Source organism: Orbicella faveolata, unplaced genomic scaffold, assembly GCF_042242905.1.
Source record: "Orbicella faveolata isolate gen_17 unplaced genomic scaffold, um_ofav_v1 contig_2, whole genome shotgun sequence".
Taxonomy (NCBI): Eukaryota; Metazoa; Cnidaria; class Anthozoa; order Scleractinia; family Merulinidae; genus Orbicella; species Orbicella faveolata.
In genome coordinates, this window is record NW_028301547.1 from 9,760,230 (window position 1) to 9,784,007 (window position 23,778).

The 23,778-nt window shown below is 38.8% G+C and overlaps 2 protein-coding genes across 2 annotated transcripts in view; both read right to left on the reverse strand.

Annotated features, from left to right (window-relative positions):
• Positions 1 to 978: 978 nt before the first annotated feature.
• LOC110051299 (putative ammonium transporter 1) lies at positions 979 to 16,120 on the reverse strand. The gene is made up of 10 exons (XM_089289491.1): positions 15,874 to 16,120; positions 10,030 to 10,119; positions 9,467 to 9,697; positions 8,830 to 8,936; positions 7,029 to 7,160; positions 6,559 to 6,688; positions 6,337 to 6,437; positions 5,809 to 5,947; positions 5,427 to 5,648; positions 979 to 1,501 (listed from the first exon to the last, which is right to left on the reverse strand). The coding sequence occupies exons 1-10, from the start codon at positions 15,980 to 15,982 to the stop codon at positions 1,290 to 1,292; spliced, it is 1,473 nt and encodes a 490-aa protein (XP_089145617.1). The 5' UTR covers positions 15,983 to 16,120; the 3' UTR covers positions 979 to 1,289.
• Positions 16,121 to 21,490: 5,370 nt separating this feature from the next.
• LOC149111901 (endothelin-converting enzyme homolog) overlaps positions 21,491 to 23,778 on the reverse strand; it is a 28,205-nt gene continuing 25,917 nt past the window's right edge. Inside the window, exon 19 of the mRNA XM_089289277.1 lies at positions 21,491 to 23,282. Coding sequence (XP_089145403.1) covers positions 23,256 to 23,282 — 27 coding nt within the window. The 3' untranslated portion in view covers positions 21,491 to 23,255. The remainder of the gene's footprint in view (positions 23,283 to 23,778) is intronic.

Below are 23,778 nucleotides of genomic sequence, written 5' to 3' on the forward strand. Positions count from 1 at the left end.
TTGCTTGAGGGTAGAAATCCGTAACTTCTAAATGCCGGGGACCTGATGCAACTGGAATTCGGGCAGACCAAGAACTCACAGAGCTGCACTTCAGTGTAATTCATTCAAGAAACAATTACAAATATACCTACACTATCGATTTCACGGTCATTGCATCAGACAAAACAAGTAGTGAATGTACAGTTCAATAAAGAAAACTAACCACACGTCGTCTGAATGAAAAAGGTAAATACCACGTCGACAGAAACTAAAATTAGAATCTATCATTGCCGGTGACTTTACAAGCTATTGCACCATCATCGGTAATTAGCTAATCGATGATGCAAGTCATTTTCATTTATTCCCAACAGTCGCTGTTTTATGAAATGTATCTCAATCTGTTTTATCGGAGATGAATGTATAGTTTTATGGGCATACAGCAGTGGCAACCAGTTTTAGCTCGATGTTCTATTAGTTTTCCTAACTCCTACTTAACAATTCGATTATAAGCTCGAGATTTCTACGATGTGCATGATAGAAGATCGAGAATGAGAGCAATTAATCTAATTGTTTTAGTAGAAGTCTACCTGAAATTTACTTCAAATAACGGTTTCCAATTATTTCTCGACGTATTGTTAAACTTCGAACCTTAGAAGAGAAAAATCGCTCGGATTGGATTGTCATTTGAAATTGCAGTTGTGTGCGTGCGCGTATCATTTTTTCAACGATTCCAAGTATTTTTATAGTCGAGAAACCGTAAATGTCCTTCTTTCAGTCATGTCAGGAATTCATTTACCAGTTGCATCAAAACATTCCTCCAAAACTTTGGAAAAACGAAAAAAAAAGAAAACCGTCGCCATTTCGTAGACGACATCCAGCCACTGCACACTAATGGATGACAGCGCACGATCATTCAGCCAATCATGTTGCAGCATTTGCATTAGCGTTCAAGTAGAATTCTACTATGGTCTAAATAATACTTGTGACAAAATCAAAGAGTTGTCAAAAAGAACATTTAGACTGATTAATCAGCCTTGTAGGTTTATTAAAATTTTGATTTATTTATGAGGTCATTACTGATCCTGATGTAGACAAAGATCTCGCCACAATTTGCTACTGTTTGTGCAACTATTTCCCGCTTAGTGAAGAATGAATCGAAGTCTAATTGACTTTTACTGCTTAAAAAAAAAGAAAGCGAAGAGCAAAACCTCTGTTTTCAACACGTCATGCAACTGACGAACTTATTGGAAGAGAGCATTTTAAACTCTATAACCGTAAAACAATCGCTCGATCCTTTATTTCTCGTATTTTTACTTTATTGCTAGTTCTTGAGAGGCAGGCATGCTAGGGTGGCCGTTCTGGACTGGGGTTGGGCTAGGGTCTTCATGAGGGGAAGTAGTCTTAAGCTGTAGGGTGAAAGGCAACTCCATTGTCTCTGCTGCCGGGTATTTGCCAGACCCCCATCCGTCTCCATAACTCTCCAGTGGGTACGCGGGCTCACCGTGTTTGGGAATGTCAAGACCTAAGAAAAAGAAGAATTTCAAGTCAAATTTGTTACCTGTTTCTTTTCATGATCAATGTTATAAAATCGAGTCGTATCATGAACCTCTGATGTGAACTTTTGCGCTTTAGTGATGCAAAAAAGCTCCAACAAGAAATTAAAGTGCACCCAGCCCCACTTTTTTCTTTTTCTTTTTCTTTTCTTTCTTTTCTTTTTTTTTTTTTTTTTTGCGCTAAAACGAATCTACTTGTTGTTTGAAATACTTCTGAGAAATAAAAAATTGGATTCGGTGGAATCCTCGATTTTCTATGCCCCGACGAACTCTCGAAAATAGCACCAAAACGCCGTCCGAGTTTGAGGAGAATGGGTCCAGCGGCTATTGTGACTTCTACCCAGGAAGGTTGAATATCTCACGTCCTCTCATTTCCTTCAGGATGGTGCAATACACATTCGAAAAGTGCGCAGAAACGCCTTCCAGAAGTGCTATTTTTTGTTGCCGCAGTATCCCAGATTTATAGAAAGATATACTGTACACTTTACTGGCGATGATCGGTCAATGGTGTAATAAAGACGTAAACGATGGGTTGATTTTGTCGAACCGTAACAAGCGAAGTGAGAACCATTGAAGAACTCTCACTGGAATTTGTTCTGCAGACTTCAAACGCTTTTTTGCAAAATTTTCTGATTAAAGCCACCCAGTAATTTGTAGAAATACCACCAAGAAACTACATTTTCTAGTCCCGCAGTATTTATAACATAGCCGACAAAGTTACGACCGATATACTGATATGTAAATAGGTCGCATCTGTACGCCGCCAACCAACACTTATTTCTCTCTCGATTTAGAAAAAATTCGAAGATAAATCCTTTAGAATTACCAGGAGCCATAATCGGGAACGGAGACCGTAACTCTTGGGATCCGCGCGCATCTATGATATGGGACAATTTTTTTTATTTTCAGAACAAATTGCGCCATCATGACGTCATATATCCGCGCGGATCCACGCACATGTCGGGGGCTCTCGCGTGGATGCTGTCACGTTGCGTGATCAAATGGTGAGAGTTGCGAGATTCTCTTGCTTATTTTTCACCGTGATGGCAGGGAATAAGGCAGGGAATACGAACCAGGGCGCTTATATGTAGTTTTATGCTCTGAGCTAACGGAAAAGGTGGGTTTTTCAGACTCGAAAACAAGACTTCAATCTCGCACTGGGAATGAATAATAAGATCTGCTCGCGCTTGTTGTAAGCTTACGCGTATGTTTTTGCGTTTGTTCTGACTTAAGAATATAGCAAGAAAACTCTATACTCTGGTATCGAGTTAATTTCTGAGTTTCTCAGACAATGGTTAATCATAACCAAAACCTGTTTTGATGGTTTCCTATTGTTTCTGCTTGTTTGGTGAGTTTGCAAAACTTTTGAAAGGAAAGTCTGAAGAGTACAATTAGCTCATCTGCATAGTGCAGCTCGCGCACTTTCAAGTCCGAGTCGGTGTTTTCAATTGTCAACAAATCTTGACAAAGATATCTTTCGTTATCTTTTGTGCTGAGATGCTGCAACAAATTTCACGAGCGCAAAAAAGGCTACTAACATCATGTGTGTTTCTGCAACAAAGCATAGTGAAGTTTTACACTGCGAAAATGAAAATAGACAAGGAGTTTTGATAACTCGATCAACAAAATCGAAATCGTTATTCGAAGTTGATTAAAGAAAGCGTCATTGTAACTTTGCTGATTATTTCTGCTTTTTTCACATATTTCCAGCTTAGCTTTTAATATGTTCTCAAGCATTTGTCAATCTTAAACATATTTAAAAACTACAGAGTTATTGTTTGAGTTCGATGTACGCTTTCACACGAAAGTGCGGCGAAGCGGAAGTCCAATTTGTCATGTTTACTGACTATACAAAACACGCATCGGCGGGCGCTCTCATTCATCGACAACAGAGAATTTACTGGATTTTTACATAAATAAAACTGAGCAGTATCTACGGACGTAAAGTTATTGGGCCTTGATGTAACATCAATCGTTGCTTACAATTCAGGCGAAACTCAAACTAGCAATTATTTTGGTTTACTTTTCGGTCGCGATAGACTGGCAAATTCCTCGCAAGCGTGTGGTAAGAGAAGCTAGGAAACCTTGAGGTCCTAAAGCTCTGCTATATCTAAATATATCCAGCTAGTTTTTTGCTGTGTAATGGAAAAGCTGTCAATCTTTAACATATGTGAACTTTAAATTGGGGGGGGGGGGGGGGTTGTGGGGTACAGCTCACGTAAAAGAAGCATCCGTCGGAACGCAACTTGGTCAGCGATATATAAAAGCTTAATGCGGAACATACCTAAATTCGACATGGTCTTTCTTCACTCAAACTGGAGCAGCTTACGACGAAAATACTTAATTAAGCAAAATTCCAACAGACGTAAACGCGTTGAGTTGTGGACCAAAAACATGAAAAATTTCGGGAATTTCGGACGCCATTTCCCCCGCGCGACATCCGCAGAAATCGTCGCAGCATGTACGTGCGTGTGCCGCAGGCGATGGCACAATTTGTTCTAAAAATAGAATTATTGTCCCATATCATGGGGACAAACCCAATACTTGAAATGGCGCGCGCTTACGGTCTCCGTCCCCGATTATGGCTCCTGGAATTACATGATAGCAAATTAAAATTGTTAGACTCAGAGAGTTTTTCGAAGGTTTGGAAATCAGCAGTGCGACAAACATTCTGTGCAATAGTGTCGAAGATATGACAGCATAACATTATCTGCGGACCGCTAGGGAACACATCCTTTTCGCCTATCTGACGAATTTCACTGCAAACTTTGAGAAAAATCACATTGGTTATTTGGAGTTACGACTTAAAACGTGTGGCAATGTGAAATCGGTAATTGTTTGAAATGTTTCCCAACCCTAACCATAACCTAAAAATACAGGTTCAAAGTGAATTCAATCGATCGAAGCCAGTGTTTTGGTTTAGCTCTCTATAATCACAGTCAAAGTATGGGCCAGACCAATTCTTAAATAAAACTGAGTCAAAACAAGTTTTATATCCATTGAGATAATGGACTAAACGTTAAAGAGAAGCTCATTTCTGCGAAAGGATCAAATTTTAGAACAAAGAGCCGCTCAGAGAAGCCGCCGTAAGAGTAATTACGTGCGGAGGTTATCAAGTCTCGAAAACTGCAACACTTACATATAAACATGAAGCTCTTATAAACATGAAGTATTCCAGATTGTAAAATACAAACTGGATTTAGTAGAGCAACCATACCTTGACGAAATACATTCTCGCTAAAGACAAATGTAAACGGGCTATAAGTGGGTGGGAATCTCCTGTTTAGGTGACGAAATTACCATGTAGCTGACTCAAAGCAGTCCTCGAGTTTTCTTTCCCGCGTTTTGTTTGCCTGCTCCTCCACTTTCCATTCCTGATATACAAGCAGCTCGTCCGCAAGGAAATCTTCCCCGTCCTCGCTTGAAATATTGCAAATTGCTCTCAATGCTCTAGGCAGTGAGTTCACAGTTGTCGAACGTACTCGATAAAACGGTTTATTCCGGAGCCGAATCGAAACTTAACTCTGACTCCAGTGACGAAAAAGAAATAATTTTGAAGCAAAACTTGGATGTGTCAGTCCTAAAATATATTGGAACAATTAGTTTTGTTTTCCATTCCCTGGAGAAAATACAGAGAGCTGACTGAGGCGCTATTGTGATTGGTTCCTGGGTAGAGGTCGCGCAACAATTCAAGCGCGACTTTATAACTTAAAGATATAGAAAATGGAGGATTCAACCAAATTCAATTCGTCAAATGTTTTGAATAACAAGTGGATTCGCTTTAGCGAAAAAAATTTGGGGGTTAGGTGCACTTTAAATAAAAAGGAAAGGCGAGGACCGGAAACTGGACTCGTGATGGCTGTGGAACACAAACCTGGTTAGCAGGCTACTCACCTTTCAACTCTATCTCTTCGCTGACGCGGAGTATTTTAAAGAGGCGCAAAGTGAAGAAAAAAATGAAAGAGAGTAAAACGGACCAGGCATTGATAGCAAGCAGCCCCAGCAGGTTCCACCCAAACAAACGGAATGAATGTTCGTCGGCAGCATAAAAGATTCCAGTATCCTTGTTGAATATTGGAGCCGCCAGCACTCCCCAGATACCACCACCGAGATGAACTGCAGAAAAATACAATACAACAATTAAAACTAGTTCACATACATTATTAACCGCCAAAACAATGTTAAATTTTCTAACTGGATTTGTCTGTAACGACTACCTTTTCTTGAGGACTCTGGTTGTGAGAATAGAATTCCTGCATATTTTGGTGTCACTTACCAGCCACAGCATCCAGGGGGTCATCAACCCTTAAACGCAACATGAGAGTACTCCAAGCAACGTACGTCATGCCTCCAACGATTCCAATAACGAAGGAAGCATAAGGATGGAAGACATTACAGCCTGAGCACAGGGACACCTGAGAAACAAACACATGTATTCTAGTTTCTGTTAAGTGAAACAACTAGAGGTATTTGTACTCTTGTAGATGAGATCATAGTCAGTTGTAAGTAACCCATGCCACCATCTTTGCCCACGTGGCTTACTACTACGATCTGCCGTTTACAGTCCCTGGCGAAGGCTAAAGTTAAGTATCTTTGCTGAGAAATGCAACGCAATATCCTAGCCGGGGCTTTCACCCAAACCTCTTGGTTGAGACTCTAAATACTCAAACCGGTTTGTATATGCTACCGAGCCTTCGAAAGCAATTCTCTAATTTCATATCCATATACTAACAAATGAGCTATGCTATCAACGTTTTAAAAAGGAGGTATTTGAGAATAACCCAAGTAGCGTTTATAGTCTCACCATTCCAGTGAGTCCACCATTAATGGTAAAAAGCAAGCTCCAGTATTTCTCCGCATATCCCAAGCGCTTGATTAACATGGCAGTCAGTGCACCCGCGGCTCCTGAATAATAATGATAAAAATAATAAAACAGATTTAGTGTCTTCAAACTGAAAGAAAAGTTGAAAATAGCTTAAAGCTGCGACATTTGACGTAATTTGAATGCATGGTAAGTATAGCTCACCTCCAATGACAGTGTTCGTAATGACCAGGGCCACGGTGTCTCCATCGCCCGGATTGGAAATGGACCCCAGGGAACCTCCGTTGAATGCCAGGAAACCAAAGAACAGAATGAATCCTCCCAAGGCTGCTGTCTTAAGAGTGAAAAAGGAAAAAAAAACGTTCTGAAACTCTGTCTTCGCCCAAAACGGCTGTAAACGTTGGAATATTGGTGAACATTAAAGGATAAGCATCTAAACAACGCTCACAATATAGAAGCGAAAACTGACGATGTGTTAGGCTGGCTTGAATTGTATTCTCGGTATTTTTTAAAAGCGAGGCACAGTATTTTGGAGGAGTGTTGACCTAGAACAATGCTCTCTCTTCTATTTACTTTAATATTCAGTGTTTTCTTGTGAGTTTTTCTGAGAATCAGACAAGTGTGCTTTCAATTTCCAAGAATGCAACATACTTGCACATCATCAACAAACTTACCGGGACAGTATGGCCTGAAATCGTCTGAGGGGAACCATTAACAAATTTTCCAATTCTTGGACCTAGAGTGGCTGCTCCGACTAAGGCGACTGCACCACCAACGCAATGAAGAGCCCCGCTACCTGCAAAATCCTACAACAACGTAAAAGAGAAAAATTAACGAACTCAAAAACATTGCAAAGGACCAATTTTATTTAGTAGTAATATTGTGCTTTTGGGTGATATATCGATGTGCATTATTCTATAAGTCACTTGAATTTCGCGTCTACACAGCATCCACATGCTTAAAAAGGTTTGCTCGTGGCACCAGAGGGGATGAGACAATGGGGAAGGCCAACAATAACTTAGAGAAGGTCAGCGGGGAAAGAACGTAAGTCCATGCTCTGACCTAGAACGAAATCCGATGAACGATGGCACAAGACCGCTCACGCTGGAGAGAGACTGTGCAGGTCTTTTGCGTCCTATGGCGCGTAAAGGACCGATGCGATGATGGCAGTCTACACACAAGCATCATACCAATCCAAGATTGTTAGTGGAAAACCTGTGTAGTACGCTGCAGCCTGTGATGTTTAAGTCGATTCATACCGGGCCCTTTGTTGATTTTCTAAATTCCCAGAATATTTTGTACGCTAAAAATCTTTCCTTTTACGTAAGAAACGGGGACTGGCGACATCATGTCACGAGGTTATTGGGTCATGCTTTGGACACAGGGGCCAACTTGGATTTCGTAATATCGAAAAGGTATAAGAGGTTAAAGTCAGCGTTGTCACTTTAGGTTTCCGCCGGTCTGAGAAGTTGAGCATCATTCAGTTTTAGAGATAATCTCTTGGTCTTAACCAAAATGCGTACATTATATTTATTAAGGACGGTGCCTACTTTTGTTAGTGCGCAGACGTTCTGCGCATCACGCAAGGCATGGTTTACGCGTCACGCGTGCGCTGGGTTGACATGACGCAATCAACTACGCTACCAAGTACATGACTAAATTGAAAGCAAAATTTTCCTACTGTGACCAAATCAAGTTTAATGAACCTGTAATTAAACCAGGAACACCAGGACAGCAGCATATCGCTAACCACTAACTGTTAACGTCTTCCAGCTGAAAAACTAGCAGTTATCTGTCGAAAATTATACTGAAATCCAACTGTAATCGGGTACCTGCAGATGGCGTAGTGCGCGCGCAAAACAACTGCGAGATACGCAAATGTTTTACTTACTGGGGAGGTGACAGGAAAAAATGTAACAGGCACCGTAAAAAGTTTACAAAAGGATCAATAACTTTAAAAAACGCGTGGTTACCCCTATATTTTATGTTATGAAGTGGAAGTGGCAAGCCTATTCAGCAGGTGATTAGTTTCTGGTTGTGAGCAAAAGATATTTAGACTGTATTTTAGCTGAAACAGAGCGTGGGGAAGGCTGTCAGAGACGCTAAAAGTGCTGTTGCAGCGATTTTGTTATTAAAAACATACATAGAAAATAATGGTTTTTATGTTACCATTTACCATGTAATTTTCAGATCTTTATAAATGTGTTTGCTTTTCTGTATGTAAAGGCGAATTCTAAAGAAAGCTGTGAAGAAATATCCTCTCCTTCTATTTTCAGAAAAATGCTGATGTCAGCATTTTTGTTGAGATTCAAGGCTAATTATCTCGGGAAAAAAATGCGTGGCTACTCTCTTTTTTCTTTGTGGATTCCGATAGCCCTTGCAAAGATCTACTTTTTTCGCAAGGTCCTAACCTGGCGCTAAAACCTTTGTATTTAGTAGGCACCGTCCTTAAATGAAAGTAAAATGACCGCTTACCTGGTATGTAACATTAATGGTCACATTGTCCTTAATATAATCGACACCAACAAACAGCCAGCCATTTGAATCCCATGCCCAGTGAGTGACTACTGGATACAAAAAACCTACAAGGGAATGGCACTGTCTTTGATGTCGGTATAAGCTAGATCCATTATCATCCTATGATAACTAAAAGTAGCAGATTTACAGCAACAGGATAAAAGAAAACACACATGAATCCTACAGGACCATCAATCCCCAACGTTCTTTTGGAGAGCTTAACGTCACCATATAAAAGGTTTAGCAGAATAATGGCTCTGTATGTGCTCCTTAATCTTTGTTCCTCTTTCAGTAGTCGTTCATGAAATGACCAAGTTCTGCGTAGAACGTGAACCACAACAGCTAATTGTTAATGTTTTTTTCTTTTGAATTTAAAGGCCCTCATTACATATTAGCCTAAGCACATTTTTAAACCAGTAAGCAATTTGAAAAGATCTACTGAGACAATTGCAGCAAGATTCCAAAGTAGACTATAAATCTATCTTTTATCAGGTGACGTCTTCGGCGTCAACGTCGTCATTCCGTACGATCCTTTACAATCTGACTCTATAAAGTACGAAATATATTGTAACTTTTTTTTTTTTTTGAAACCCACCTGTTAGAAACACAGAGTACATAAGGTAGGCGTTGAACTCAGTTCTCTCTGCCATGGAACCGCTGACAATTGTTGCCGCAGATGCCGCAAAAACGAATTGGAAAAAAAAGTGAGAGTATTGGTCGGCTGGTAAATCTGCCAGTGCGAAATATTTGTATCCAATAAACCTATTGCTGTCAGCTCCATAAGCGAAGGCGTACCCGAATAACCAGTAAGCCACCGCACCAATAACTGAAAATAATAAAGTATTACTGCAAACATTAAAAATTGCTCATGATTTTAAGGTGTGCTAGATTGAAGCTTCATGAGCATTTTTTTGTATATAAGCCGAAAAGCGATATTTTTTGTTTTGTTTTGTTTGTTTTGTTTTTATCAGTCGCCCGCCTCTCTCGAGGTCATGATTTATAAGAAACTGGGGACAAAAGACGATACGAGACGAGAAACAGAGATGGCCAGAGGGACGGAATTTGAGATAACATGCTAGCTAGCTTTAGATCTTCCACGTCAAAAAAAGTGATAAATGGTAAATAAAAACATATAAACATAATGTTTGTAGTACTTACACACGTCCAAGAAATTCTTGATCAGGATGTTTGTTGTGTTCTTTGATCTAACTGAACCGGCCTCTAAGAAAGCAAACCCTGCCTGCATAACTGCAAGAAAAAGATGCTGCCCAAGTCATTATTGGAAATTAAGTTAGACAACGTTCAAACACAATTGAAGATCATTACAGGTGACACCAAAGTGAAAGCTTTAGCTAGTTCTATGACAATTTTATGACACTGTGAGTGACTGTATGTGCTTTGTATGTTTGGGCCAGGGATTACCTTATGGGATAAACGGGATTTTCGAGTTAAATTTTAAGTAAGAAATCAAAAGATTTATTGTTGTTTCCTTCGCCGTGTTAGAGAAAAACCAAACGAAAAAAATGAAAAGATGAGACACGAAGTGGTGAGAAAGTCTGAGAACAAAACATTAGCCTTATAGCCCATCTCGTTACATTACTTATTAATTTTATTTATTTACCTAACTGTGAAAAATATAATATATGGTGGTCTGACTTCTGCACGAATGAGTTGTGACAAAATCCTCAAAGCGCTTTTGAGTTATTGGGTTATTATAATTTATGAAAACAGTCTAACTTTCAATAAGTTAAAGTTATAATAACATCCTATACCTTTTTGTTCTAAAAGAGATTTTAGTATGGAGATGTAGATGTTTGCGACTTCAAAATTTTTAAATATGAAAAGCTGCGTCATGAAAAGCCGAAGCAAAATCAAAGTGCTTCAGTTACATTTAATATCGATATTTTTTTTTTCAGAAGCCTTCTCTTAATCAATTCGATCAGACTTGCTTCGAACTAATTTTTCACGAGTATTTTTCAGTTCCTTTTACTGCGAAGAACTCGCTAACGTGCGGTTGAGAATTCCTCTGCAATAGAGCGCCAGGCTGTTGACATCTTTAATTTGCTAACGGGAGTTTGAGCGTGATGCTCAACGAGTTTCCCGTGAAAATCTGAAAGGTCTCTAAAGAGTCTCTTGGCCGAGACGAAACGCCGCATCAGACTTGCCACGTACTATTTTTTCACAGGGATTCGTCATTTCCTTTTATTGAAATTACACTCGTTGTTAGAAATAGATTGAAGTTTGGTATAATGTTTAGGGTAATCGATATTTCCATGGAAACGATGAAAAAGATAACAATCGGGAAAACTATACAACCAACCAACAAGGCTACCAATCTACCAAACAAAGAAACAGCTAACCAAACGAACTGCCAACCTATCAACCAACTGACAAACCGCCAAATCAACAAACCAAACAAACAACCAACCAACCAACCAATAAACCTACCAACCAATCAAAATTTCAAGTGACTCGTGGGATATTCCTCGGTATACCACTCGAAAGCGTTATACATGCATAACTAGCTAGTGGATATCTTTTCAATTGGGAAAATGTTTCACTGGGAAAAGATATCTAGAGGACTAAAAACCACCTAAATTGCCATAAATCGGCCTGGAGTCCCCACGGGAACTAAGGAAAAATACGACCACACACGCCTGAAGCAATGTAGATCTATCTTTATTCGTACTCCTTCGTTTTTTTTTAGGTTACGAATATAGCCCTTTTTCACATACAAATCTTTATGTTTCGACTGTAAAACCGGAGTATTGCTCAGGGATTGGCAACGGCAAGGAGAACGTCGCCAAACAAAACGTTTAACAAGCAGCACAACGGCTTAATGAGGCGGGCTACAGTTTCCAGCACTTTTCCTAACAGCTATACCTCGAAGGATTAATACATATACAACCACTGTTTAACAAGCGATGCCATAATAATGGTATCATAAAAATTCCCAATCATTGGTAAACAAGTTGCGGTAATCCTTTTTATATAAATGGTTACCATAGCAACAATAGGAGCTGCTAAAAACATCAAGGTGGCTCTGAACCCCTTTCACAGAAGAGGTTTGTATAAACTTTGCAAAATGTTGCATCTTATCATGCTGATTACAATCGGTAATAAGAAATAGGGGTCACCGAGCTCGTTTTTAAGATAAAAACGCTTAATGCTAAAATTGAGGGTGTTTTTACCAGGTCATATTGTTGCCATGGTAACCTGTTGTGCCACAAAATTGACAGCAACAAGTTTACCAGTGATTGGGCAATTTTTTGATACATGATTTTGGCATCAACCGATATGTCGAATTATATTCTCAGTTAAAAATACGGAGTAGTATTTATATGAATAAACATAAGCCTACCTTGTTTCAGGTGTGTGTTTCCATGGTTCCCGTAAGGTCTCTCGGACGATTTATGGCAATTTAGGTGTTTTTTTAGCTTCACTACTTTGTCCTATGCATATCTTTTCCCAATGATAAATTTTCTCAATGGAAAAGATATAGAGAGATACTTTTTCGTATTTTTAGGTTAAGAGTGTAACCGTTTTTCTCGTACAAATCCTTATTCTTCAATTGTTGCGTAACCAGAGTAGTACTCAGTATTGCATATACACGGACGCGCATTTGCGGACTTCAAATAACGTATGCAACATCAACCGGGTGCTTGTATGGTACGGCCAGCCAAACATCAAACGACTGACAACGAATCATGCAAAGTGTAATGGCCTGCGAGGCGGCTGAGCCTCCCCTTTGAACACTTGCCACGCAGGCTACGTGTAATAGCCACGATGATTTTTAATGACATTTTCACACTAGATGGAGAGTGGAAAAGGGTTGATGTGTGAGATTGATGAGGACAGAAAGTAATGTGTAACCCGTAAAAAGCAACCAAAAGACATTTTGTTAAAATGCGTGAAACTGATCACCACCCTTCAGATGGAACTGATTGTACCTCTGTTCCGAGTTTGTTAATAAAATCTAAGACAAAGAAAAATACAATTAAGCGATCAACATTGCCTCAATTTCATATTTTAAAAACCACAACATATACATAAGAGCATAAACAGTATGATACTATATTTTTCCATTTGTCGGCGACTTTACACTTGAACGATATCCCTTGGTAGACCTTAGTAGGCCGGTTCTTGAGCACGGAATAAACAACAAAACGTCAAGGTAAGTAATATTCTAATTAATGAATTATGGAACCAGTGATGTTTTGCTTTCGATCACCTACTGAAATCATTGTACCCACCACAAAAAGGATATTTATTTCAATAAGGATATGTATTTTAAAAAGAGGACACCACTATTTTGTGGAAAGTTGCCGGAGAATGGCGTCCCCCTGTATGCCACGAAATCTTATCAAAGTTTATGTGGTAGAAAAAAAAAAGTAAAAAGGGGCGAGTCGATAAGTAATACAACAACAATAATAAATTAGCTAATCGGCCAAAAAAGCCTCGGAATTCGGGCTTTTTGCGCGCAGTCACCCATTGTTTGCTCACAAGAAACATATTTTCTTCAGTAGCATGTATTTTTTAATTAAAGTAGATCATTGAGCTGTGTTACATGCATTTTCGTTAAAATCGATCCAACAAAATGAAATAAACAAAACAACAACAGCAGAAAAACACGGAACATTTTTTTTTTGCTTTCGAAAGCATCAAAGGCAACAGTTATTTGAATACTTTAAGTCACATCCTTTTGTATTTGTAACGCATCGAAACGTAACTTTGTACTGAGTTGTCAAATTTAAGACGAAATTTTGCTTTCGTGACTTGAAACCTTCATAGAGCGGAATTTTAGCTTGAAGTGAATTTTTTCATTTTATGTTTGTTGTCGGAGTAACACCTCATTTCTTGTCAGAAATAGTCCATCCGACCATTCTAGTTGAGAAACTTGCTATTCGTAACTTATGCGAAACATGGTTAGTTTTTACAGTCAAGCTCGAATTGATTGCTTTAACACTGCTCGCTTCCTGTTGTCGTTGAATTTAAAAAAAGTAACATTTCCATCTGAAATAATTATTCTATTATTAGTACTCAGGACTGATGAGTTCAAAAACATGGGAAAAAAAAACGGTAGACTTTGCTGGAATGATACGGAATGTAATAAACAGAAGCTAAGGGAAATGAAAGAAATTCAGAAGCAATGAACGTTGCAATGCGCTGTCTTCGCAACGATATTTCTGGTGAACCCTGAAAACAGTGCCAGATTCAGGCCCAACTCCGATCCAGTTCTCGAAGTCAAGTCTCTACAATGAAACCAATGTAGAGATTCTTGATAGCAATGATGTAGAAAGAAGCAGATATTGACTGACAATGTTTTTTTTCTTCTTCTTCTTCTTTTTTTTTTTTTTTTCTATGGGAGATGAAGAAGTAAGTATCCTTTAAATTCAGTGAGTCGTCATACGTGCATAGAGCTTTTGGCTGCAAATCGTAGACCCTTTCTTACGTAACCAGTGTAGGGGAAGCCAACTGACCAAGGCGGAGGCTGTAAGACCTAACGTATTGGAAATCGATCTATTTTCGGTTCTGTCCTCGTGTATGGGTACAAATGGTGATAAATATTGTGCTTTTCTTTATTTAGCAGTTTTTTTCTTAGTTGTAGCGAGCTCAAGGGTCGGATATGTGGTCTTTCATGATCCACAACCGTCCGTGCAGCCTGTCTATCTTGGCTTGCTATGAAAGAAGGAAATTTAATCAAAGCATAAAGGAGAAAATTCTAAGGTGTTGCAATCAAAATCTTGTCAAGTTAGTTTTATTTCGTCAGCATTGTGATTGTTGATAAGGGGCCGGCATCACTATTCCGGTCCTTTGTTTGTTCGTAACTGATGTCCTGTATTTTAATCTCTTCGGTCCTTTAATTTCCTTGCTGAGTTAAGAACGAAAGTCTTGTTAGGGTACACTCTGGTGTATGTCCCTAGCAATTACATTCTTTGGGATCTTTCAACTGTGACTTGCTGGCACAAACAGCTTGTGTGGTTCAGAAATGAAAACAAGTTGTTGCGCGTAGCTATTTAAATTGAATTGAACTGCTTTCGTTTAAGTTAACAAAAAGTGCTTAATGATACTTTAGAGACGTTTCGGGGAAAAACCCCTTTATCAGTCACAAATGAAGCGTTAAACAAGCGTAACTTTTAGAAAAGTTTCGGGAAAAACCCCTTTATCAGTCGCAAATGAAGCGTTAAACGAATAATCGTCTGGTTCTCCTGTTCTTGAGAAAACAATGCTAAATTGCGGATATTTTTTGCTGAGTTGTCACGCCGTTTGGATAAGATCTTAGAATTAATATAATTTTTGGCGCTAATTAAGGCGCTATTGACGCACATTTTGAACATATCAATCAATCAATCAATCAATCAATCAACTTTATTTAGAGAGGGTGACATATGACAGTATAAACTGATAAACTAGTGGCCCTCTTTGCTAAAAATCTACATATATGTTATGAAAATATATTATAAATTTAAGAAACTTTAAATTGTTACAAATCCTTAATGTACGAGAAACATTTTCGCTCTTTGACTAAAAATTTAGTCGGTTTACTTTTTCTCTTCATGATACTGTGCGGATATATCGTCAAATTAGCTAGAATGTACATGAAAACTGAAGCCTTGTAGAGGAAGGAAAAAATTCGATATACTTTTCTTCCCGTCGATATTTAATACAATGTAGCGTGATTGCATAATCAACAAATGATTGCTAAAGGAATTTTCAAGTTACCACATTATCTTTCAATGGCATCTCCCGCTTTGATTGCTTCACCGGCTCACAGAAATTCCATGCATAGGTTAAGATGTACTAATACATTAGTAAAACATTCTAGTAAACATTCACTCGGACAGCAGTTCTGATTAAATGATAAAGCACATGTTCCTCACGTAAGTCTGGTTTTGTTACTTATACTATCTAATGTTAGAAATAACTTTGTTGTCGTTTTACCGGAAAGTGATTAGACAGTTAACGAAGTCAAATGTATCTTCAATGAAAACTGATACTCACAGAAAATACAACAGCCCAAGACCAATAAGAACATCTGATCAAGGCTACCGCTCAACTTTTTCACCGTTTCCTCAAGTGAGGTAAACTCTGCTGCAGTAATCTCGGTCATTTTGACTTCTCGACGCGTCGTTGCTAATGATACTGGCTGATTTGTTCAGCACAACTGAAGAAAGCAGTGAGGTTGTCCCAGTTCACAGTCTGTAACCAGTTGCAACGTCGCATTTAATTAAGCTATCAGTAGTACATGAGCACTCTTTATGAAAATGGAATTGATAATCCACGTGATATACCGGTGTTTTCCTCGACACGCCAGAATACCCATACGTGTATATTCAACTTTGCATATAGACTTTGACACCCTAAACGAATTCCACATTACAAAAGGAGAAGTAGACGAACTTTTTCCCATTGGTGGTTATTATCAGTTTTGCCCTTTCAAGAGCGCATTTTCATTTCATTTCATCGAGCTGACCCGCGATTTTCACGCGCCTTTCGAAAATCTCTTAATCTCTTAATCGCCGGTTTTTGACCCTTTGTACATGTGTAAATGATTTTTTGCGTTTTCTTGTTTCCCCAGGCAGGTAAATATGGGGGCCAACTGGAAAACTGAATGGTTTACTTGACCCCCATACTCTAACTTTTAAATGATATTTATTAGCCGAAAAGGTATACTGTAAACATAAAGAGCTGTAATTTTATCTATAAATGTAAATTGCAATGAAATAAATTGTTATGTTATGTCATGTTATGTTATGTTCAGTGTTGTGTTAATAACTCGCTACTTGCAATTTTAAAATAACAATGGAGACTGACGTTTCCGAACGCGATTTCCATACGAGATTAATTTTGGTCGCGCGCAATGACTCCAAAACGGCGTCGAGTAGTTTTAAAAACAGTTTTCGACTTACAACAAAATTACAATTCAAACGCTACTTGAATATATAAGTAAAGAGGCTCAAGAAGATGGCGTGGAGTAGTCTGACTTCAAGTGACCTCACGCCGCATAACTAAACCGTATGCGTATCACTTTTGCACTGGGATTTTTTGGTGTAATCCTTTGTGAAATAACGTAGGAACCCTAAAACCGACTGCACCCGTCAGTTTTTTAACTCAAAGACTGAGGTGAAGAATGGTATAATAGTGCATAACTGGCAGTCTCGTGGGGTACGGTATTATGTAAAATTGCTGGAGTTTAATTGATCATATGATATTGGTAGACCGGTTGGTAACTTGATGTTCGCGGTCAAAATGTTGTCATTCGGGCGACAATTAAAAATTATAATTTCTGATTTCACGTGCGTAGAACGAAACCATGTGATTATGTCGTGACACCAGCCTAAGACGAGACGAGAAACTCATGCGTGTAAATGTAACTAAGCTGTTTTCTAGCGGTTTTCTACAGAATACGAGAGAATAGCGCAGCTGGAAGGCAAAAATTCAAAAAAAGAAACAACAAGAAAAAACTAATAACAAAAGACGTAAGGATGCTTTGGCGACTGTTTCAGTACCATGTAAACAAACCGATCACAACATAGTTGACCTTGAGGTTTGCATGCTAATACTGCTAATACACACGAAAGAAAAATATAGACTATTGTTTGAAACTTTAATTTATGTGTATTCCGGGGCATTTAAACTGTTCTGTCGAGGCAAAATATTCGACATGTTGTTTCTTGTTTCCGTTTGAAATAGTAGAAAAATCTCCTCTCGCGGCTCAGATCTTTGTCATACAGACCGTGTGAAGACCTGTGAACAATGTCTACCTGTCATAAGTTAATTAGGTGATCTTTGCAATACTGCATGCAGCCATTAGTTTTAATGTCAGGCAGGCTTTCAACCTGTGCTAACAAAAAGCTCAAGTACGTTTCTTTGGTGCAATTGTCTGGTGATGTGTACTTCAAGGACATACGGGCTGTATGATATGAATACCAATCTAATATTCTTTCATATTAGATAGATTTTGCCAAGCCTAAAAGCGGAGCTTCCATAAAATAATAAGCCTTTTACTCGACACAATAACCTTTAAAGAAATTTATCAACCAGCATTTCACCGTGCCAAACCAAATAAATTGAACAAATTAAATCTACATAAACACAATATGTTTATCTTTACATCTCGAGTAGTAAATGGCAATTCCTGTCTCAACGATGGATGGGAGAATACAAGAAATGTTAATGAAAATTCGTTTAAGATTGATTATCGTACAATGGAAATCCAAGAAATGTGTTTAGAAGCCAAAGTCCACAGTCAAAGACGTGCGGTATTCAAGTTTAATAATTATTCACGCTAAAGCGTAATTTGAATATTATTTTTGCCTACGGCTTTGCAGTCATTTATTCGCCCGTAGTCTTACATAAAACCATTAACGTTTATTGCTCATGATATTACAGCCCATTTACCTGGGAAAATATAGGAAAATATAGGTGTCACATATGCATGTTTCACGGTGCACCAATCTCTTTTTCTCGGCCATCATATAAACCATTCTGTATGCAGATGTGGAACGCTCGCATAAAACCTTAACATTGACATTGAAGGGACGAATATAGCGATGGCAAAGCAAAATATTTTGTTTCGATAGCTTGACAAAAGTCCGATATCGAGTGTTGCTTAGTTATAGAGTGCAATACTGATTACTGTAAAATTAGATGTTGAGTTATAAAGTCCGAAGTAGATTATTGTAAACTTGGATGTTGAAATCCGAGATAATTACTGTAAAGTTGGATTTTGAGTTATTTATTGAAGTCCAATGTTGATTATTGTTAACTTAGATGTTGAGTTAAAAAGTCCGATATTGATTACTGTAAATATAATTGATTACTGCATAAATCCCTGGTTAAGTCCCATGTTGATAACTGTAAAGTTAATCACATTTGCTGTTGAGTTATGAAGTCCAAGGTTGATCACTGACCACTGTAAAGATGAATTTTGAGTTAATTAAAGTCCAATATTGTTTACGTTGAGTAATAAAGTCCAATGTTGTTTACTTAAAAGTTAAACGTTGAATAATAAAGTCCGATGTTGATAACTGTTAAGGTGATCAGATTAGGTTTTGAGTTTTGAAGTCCGACGTTGATTTAGGCGTTGAACGGTTACATGTAAAAAAATTTATTAAGACCGATGTCGTTGGTCACGATTCGATCACTTCTTTTTTTCGCATGCCCAGGACGCTTCATAAAATTTGGGAGCGCGAGGTAGAGCGCTAAATCGAATCATTATGGTTCTGGACGTTTTTGATCTCGTAACTGTCTCAAATAACCTTTTCATCGAGAGAACTTGGGAACATCGCGTGCATCGAAGTCCTACTGGGAAAAAAAGTAAAACGGTCAGTGTAAAACGCAAACTGACGGTAAAATGCAGACTTTTTAAGTGTATATCGTGTTGGGTATTTATCAGTTGACAGTTATTACAAGAAAATTATTATTTCTTTAATTAATCATTTATTTATTTATTGCCATTTGTCAGTTATCAGTTAACTCCATCCAGACCCTAGTATCCTCCGCAGCCGTTTTTTGGGATGTCACGCAAGGCTCCCCTCAAAGAAACGGCTGCTCACATCCGAACCACATTCTTTTACTTTTGTGTTTGTGGTTTGTTTGCGCTCTGTTGAACAGACCAATCACATAATGGCAAAGTGTGAATGACGTAAGCTTTCGCGCGAAAAGGCCTGCGGTGCGAACACGCGAGGGATTTCTGGCTTTTGTTTCACGCCGCACGTCGCCAAAAATAGGCGGTGTTCGCAGGCTACGATCATGACGGACATAAAAAATGTAAATGAAAGCTCTAAGTACAAAAGCTTCATGTGCTCATCGCTATGTTCAGCTAGTGAGAGAGTATATATTTTCTGGAAATGTCAAATTGTAAGCGTCAATCAAGGGCTAAACGCCTCCTACAGATTGAAATCAAGAGGAAAGAGATGCATTCAGAACTCGCTGTCAACAAATCGAGCGAAGCTACTGGATTTCCTAGTTCTTTTATTAGGTTAAAATAGATATCTTCCTTCTCGACAATCTTGAACTTTGAAGAGTCTTCAGCTAAATAGAAAGCTCGTTCAAGCGTCGCCGGTATTTTTCGGCGTCCCTAAACAAAAGCCGGAAATCTGTATGTTCGTTTGTGACATTTCCCACGACGGGATACAAAGATAAAAAACATTCTCTGATCGGACAAGTTTCAAAAAGCGAATTTGGCGCGAAAATGTTCTTGAAAATGGAACGGAGCGGTGATTGGTTAATTTCGTGAAAGGAATGTTGCTCGGATGTGAGCAGCCGTTTCTTTGGGGGAACGTTGGGTGATATCCCAAAAAAGGCTGCGGAGGAGACTATCCAGACCCTCAATTAATAAAGGTGCCATCCGTGCTGCGTACAAGTTTGCCCGCATGACCTTTTGGGCAGTGATGATTGTTCCGAACACGCCAATCATCCGTTAAGTCCAGCGGCTTAATCCTGCAGAAGGGACTCGGCAAAAAGTATTGGGAAGTGGGGGTGGGGGGAAGGTGGGCCGAGAGGGGTTGGTTCATCAGTTTTTGAGCCCTTGCCTTGCATACAGCGGCTGCGCCCACAGTACAAGCAGCAGTCAAAACCGAGCTTTCCTACTGAAACGACACGATAACAGTCTTTTTCATCGCAGTTAATTGACAAAAGCAAAGACAATGCTACAGTTGCTTCGGCCTTTTGTCATAGTTAAATTGAGAATTCGGGGTTAATTTGACGAGGAATATTTTTTGTTTTCAGAATAGCACAACTAATATCTTACCAGGCGACACTCGACGAACTAAGAGCGAATTGCAGGTGACCCAGTTTTGGAGCTAAATTAGAAGCTTGGAAACACAAAATGTTTCATATTTTCCACTTCTTGCAATCTAGTATAGTTTTTGGCATTGTATATTCTTCTCGTGAATATTTAAAGCCATCTCCAGCGAGAAACGTTGCCCGATTTCAATGCCTTTCCTGCTAACATACATTGACGTCAGGACAGTAAAGTTTCTCCCGCCTGCTAAATCCTGATTATTGGTCAATTCAACTTTTATTCGCGCCAGCCGTATGCAAAGGTGGTAAGGTGGGTCGTTCAATTTTCAGCAACCCATGGGGCTGGGTCATCCTGTTTTATAACAGGAATTGGCACACATTTGACACAATCGACAACAGAGGTGACTCTTCAAAGTTGCATAAGACGAAAACGTTTCGAGCCGTGGCTGAAAAAGTACACTTGGCTGTCGTGGACATTATCTGTTCTGAGAAGCGGTAAGTTTTCCTGGAGCGCAGCGCTCGAGGAAAACTGTGAGCTTTAAGGAGCAGATAATTATTATCCTTCAAACATTTTTCGCAACACGCGCAGTTTTGAATATTGGGGAATATCACTTGGTAATTCCTCAGTTTTAGCTGGGGCATATTTAGTCAAGTGACGCGTTCAGACCAGTCGCGTGAGAGCGAAAATATTTGATGGATTATAAAGACACTTATATTCACTATTGGTTTTGCAAATGTCCCCTGCTTGGTTGCGAATGACACAAAGGTCTGATGGAATTTGCTTGAATCAAAAAATTGCAAAAAGCAAAAACTCTGTTTTTACAATCAAGAACAGTTATCCGAGGAGAGCATGTAAACCCCTAAAGCAGTATCATCATAATAGTTCTTTTATTTCTAATACTTTTACCTTACTATCCTTACAAGACACAGCAATTATTTCAGTCGCATTGATCTAACGGCAAAATGGAGTTCAGAGTACATGAAGCCAGCTTGCCGCTTCCATGTTTGCGGCGTCTTCTGGAATTAGAGAAATCTTAAATCTTCCTTCTAAGGCAACGGAAACATAACAAACAGGGGGAATATATGCACTAGTACTTTGTTAGTTTTAGTTTTGATTAATAAAAAAAAACAACAACAACAACGACAATAAAATGTAAATGCCGGGAACCCTTAGCAAAGTGCTGGGTAAATTGCATCGACATGTACTCCTACACAAGATGATGACTCTTGCAACTTATTTTAGTTTTCTACCTATGTTCTTCTTATTCTGTAGTTATATTCGTCTAGTGCTATTCAAATTGTTCTTTTCTCTTAATGTTTTGTACAATCTTTTATAAAACCTTCGACGCTAACGCTAGTTATGTACAAAACATAAAGCTAAATTATTTTATTATATCTCTTAGTTACTACGCGCGTTGTGATTGGTCAATTTAACGGGCCGTATTCTACTGTACGACCCGCTAAAATTTAAAGCTGTTTTTGTTGCAAAAATGTTTCGTGATTTATCGCCAAGTGTTGTCAACTTTTATAGCAAGTGAAAGTTTAATCCTTTCTCCTACTTAAATTGTGTATTTAAATATGCTGACGACTTAGCTACTTAAGAACTATTTCAAATTGATTCGTTTTAATTTCGACCCGCGTCAGAAATTTGAAGCCGTTAGACGTGAATAGAAATCGCTCTCGGACACTTCAGACACACAGTAGAGATATAATAACTATCTTACCTTACTAACAGTGTCTTTTCTGTCCGTACTGTAAGTTATACGGAACATTGCTTTTTCCCTTCGATGTATGGCTCGTACGCTTCGCGCTCAGCCATAAATCGAAGGGAAGAAAACTCGGTCCATAAATTACAGTACGGACCTCGAGCTTGGTTAGTAAGAGGTATATATTTCTTACACTAATAGTATCCAATTACCTAAAATTTATATCGGCTTAAACGATACTTTGCAAAGTAATAGTTCTACGAGATATAAATAGTGTAAACTACAATTCACGGACACATTTCCTCCAGCCCTCTCTCATGTCTCTCTTAGACAGTTATTTGTCTCTCAATGGTGTCCGGTCGGAAAGAGGCTGTTGCCGTCCTCACAAAAACTACGCTTAAAAGCACTAAATAGTTCTGTTTTAACAGCGCACTTGATTACTGTAATGATCGTCTCTACAACAAAATTCTCGATCGTATTGTTGTCGGCGCGTCTATTTGTCACGTAATCTACGCGCGATCACGTAGGTGTTACAACTTTTTGTAATTGGATACCTACACCATTCGCACGCCCATTACGTGAGCTTTAATGGCTTCACTGTAAATGTTCCCTAAAGTTTTAAAAAACTTATGAAAAGTACTACTGACTTTTTCGCTTTTTTATCTCGAAATTTGTTATTGATGCGATAAATTAGTAATTGTGCCTCGTGTCGTACAACACAGAGTAATGGTGCTCGTAATTTCAAATCGGCCTCACGCTCCGCGCTCGTCCGATGTACTCCCTGAATGGTACTCCACTCGGTCCAGCTACTACTACTACTACTCTACACGAGCAAAACTGGAGAAGCTAGCCCGTAATAACCACACGGAACACTTGAAACGAGGGTTCATTTTACTCCCACGCTTACAACTGTACGCGTCCGCAAATTTCTTAAAGTTGGATAGCGGACCAAGCACCCTGCGAAAAAATGGAAGGAAAGTAAACGAATGAGATCTGCACAAAAAAGAAAAAAAAAAAAAAAAACTAAAAATATGAATCCATCATAACGTAATGATGTATTTATAATCTCGAGGAGCTCGCCATGCGTGAGTCATTAGCAAGAATGAAGATTGTGATTACGGCAAATGGTAAAAACTACCGTTTGGCATAAACGCCAATCTTAAGCTCTCCAGTAATAATGCCGTTGGTGCACGGTTTGGCCTCTCAGATTACAAGTTAGGCAAATTATAGAAGGTATTCAAATGAAAACCTCGGAATTGCAAAATTGCCATCAGATGGCAACGTTTGGCGCGAAATTTCTCAGGACAATAAACAAGTCAAACACCCACGATTGTAAGCGTAATTTGTCACCTTTGATATTAAAAGGTAACCGACTGTTATACTCGTGAAATTAAGAAATGCTTTCACTTGTGTTTTATCAAAATTTTTACAAAACGCGCGTATTTGGAGACTT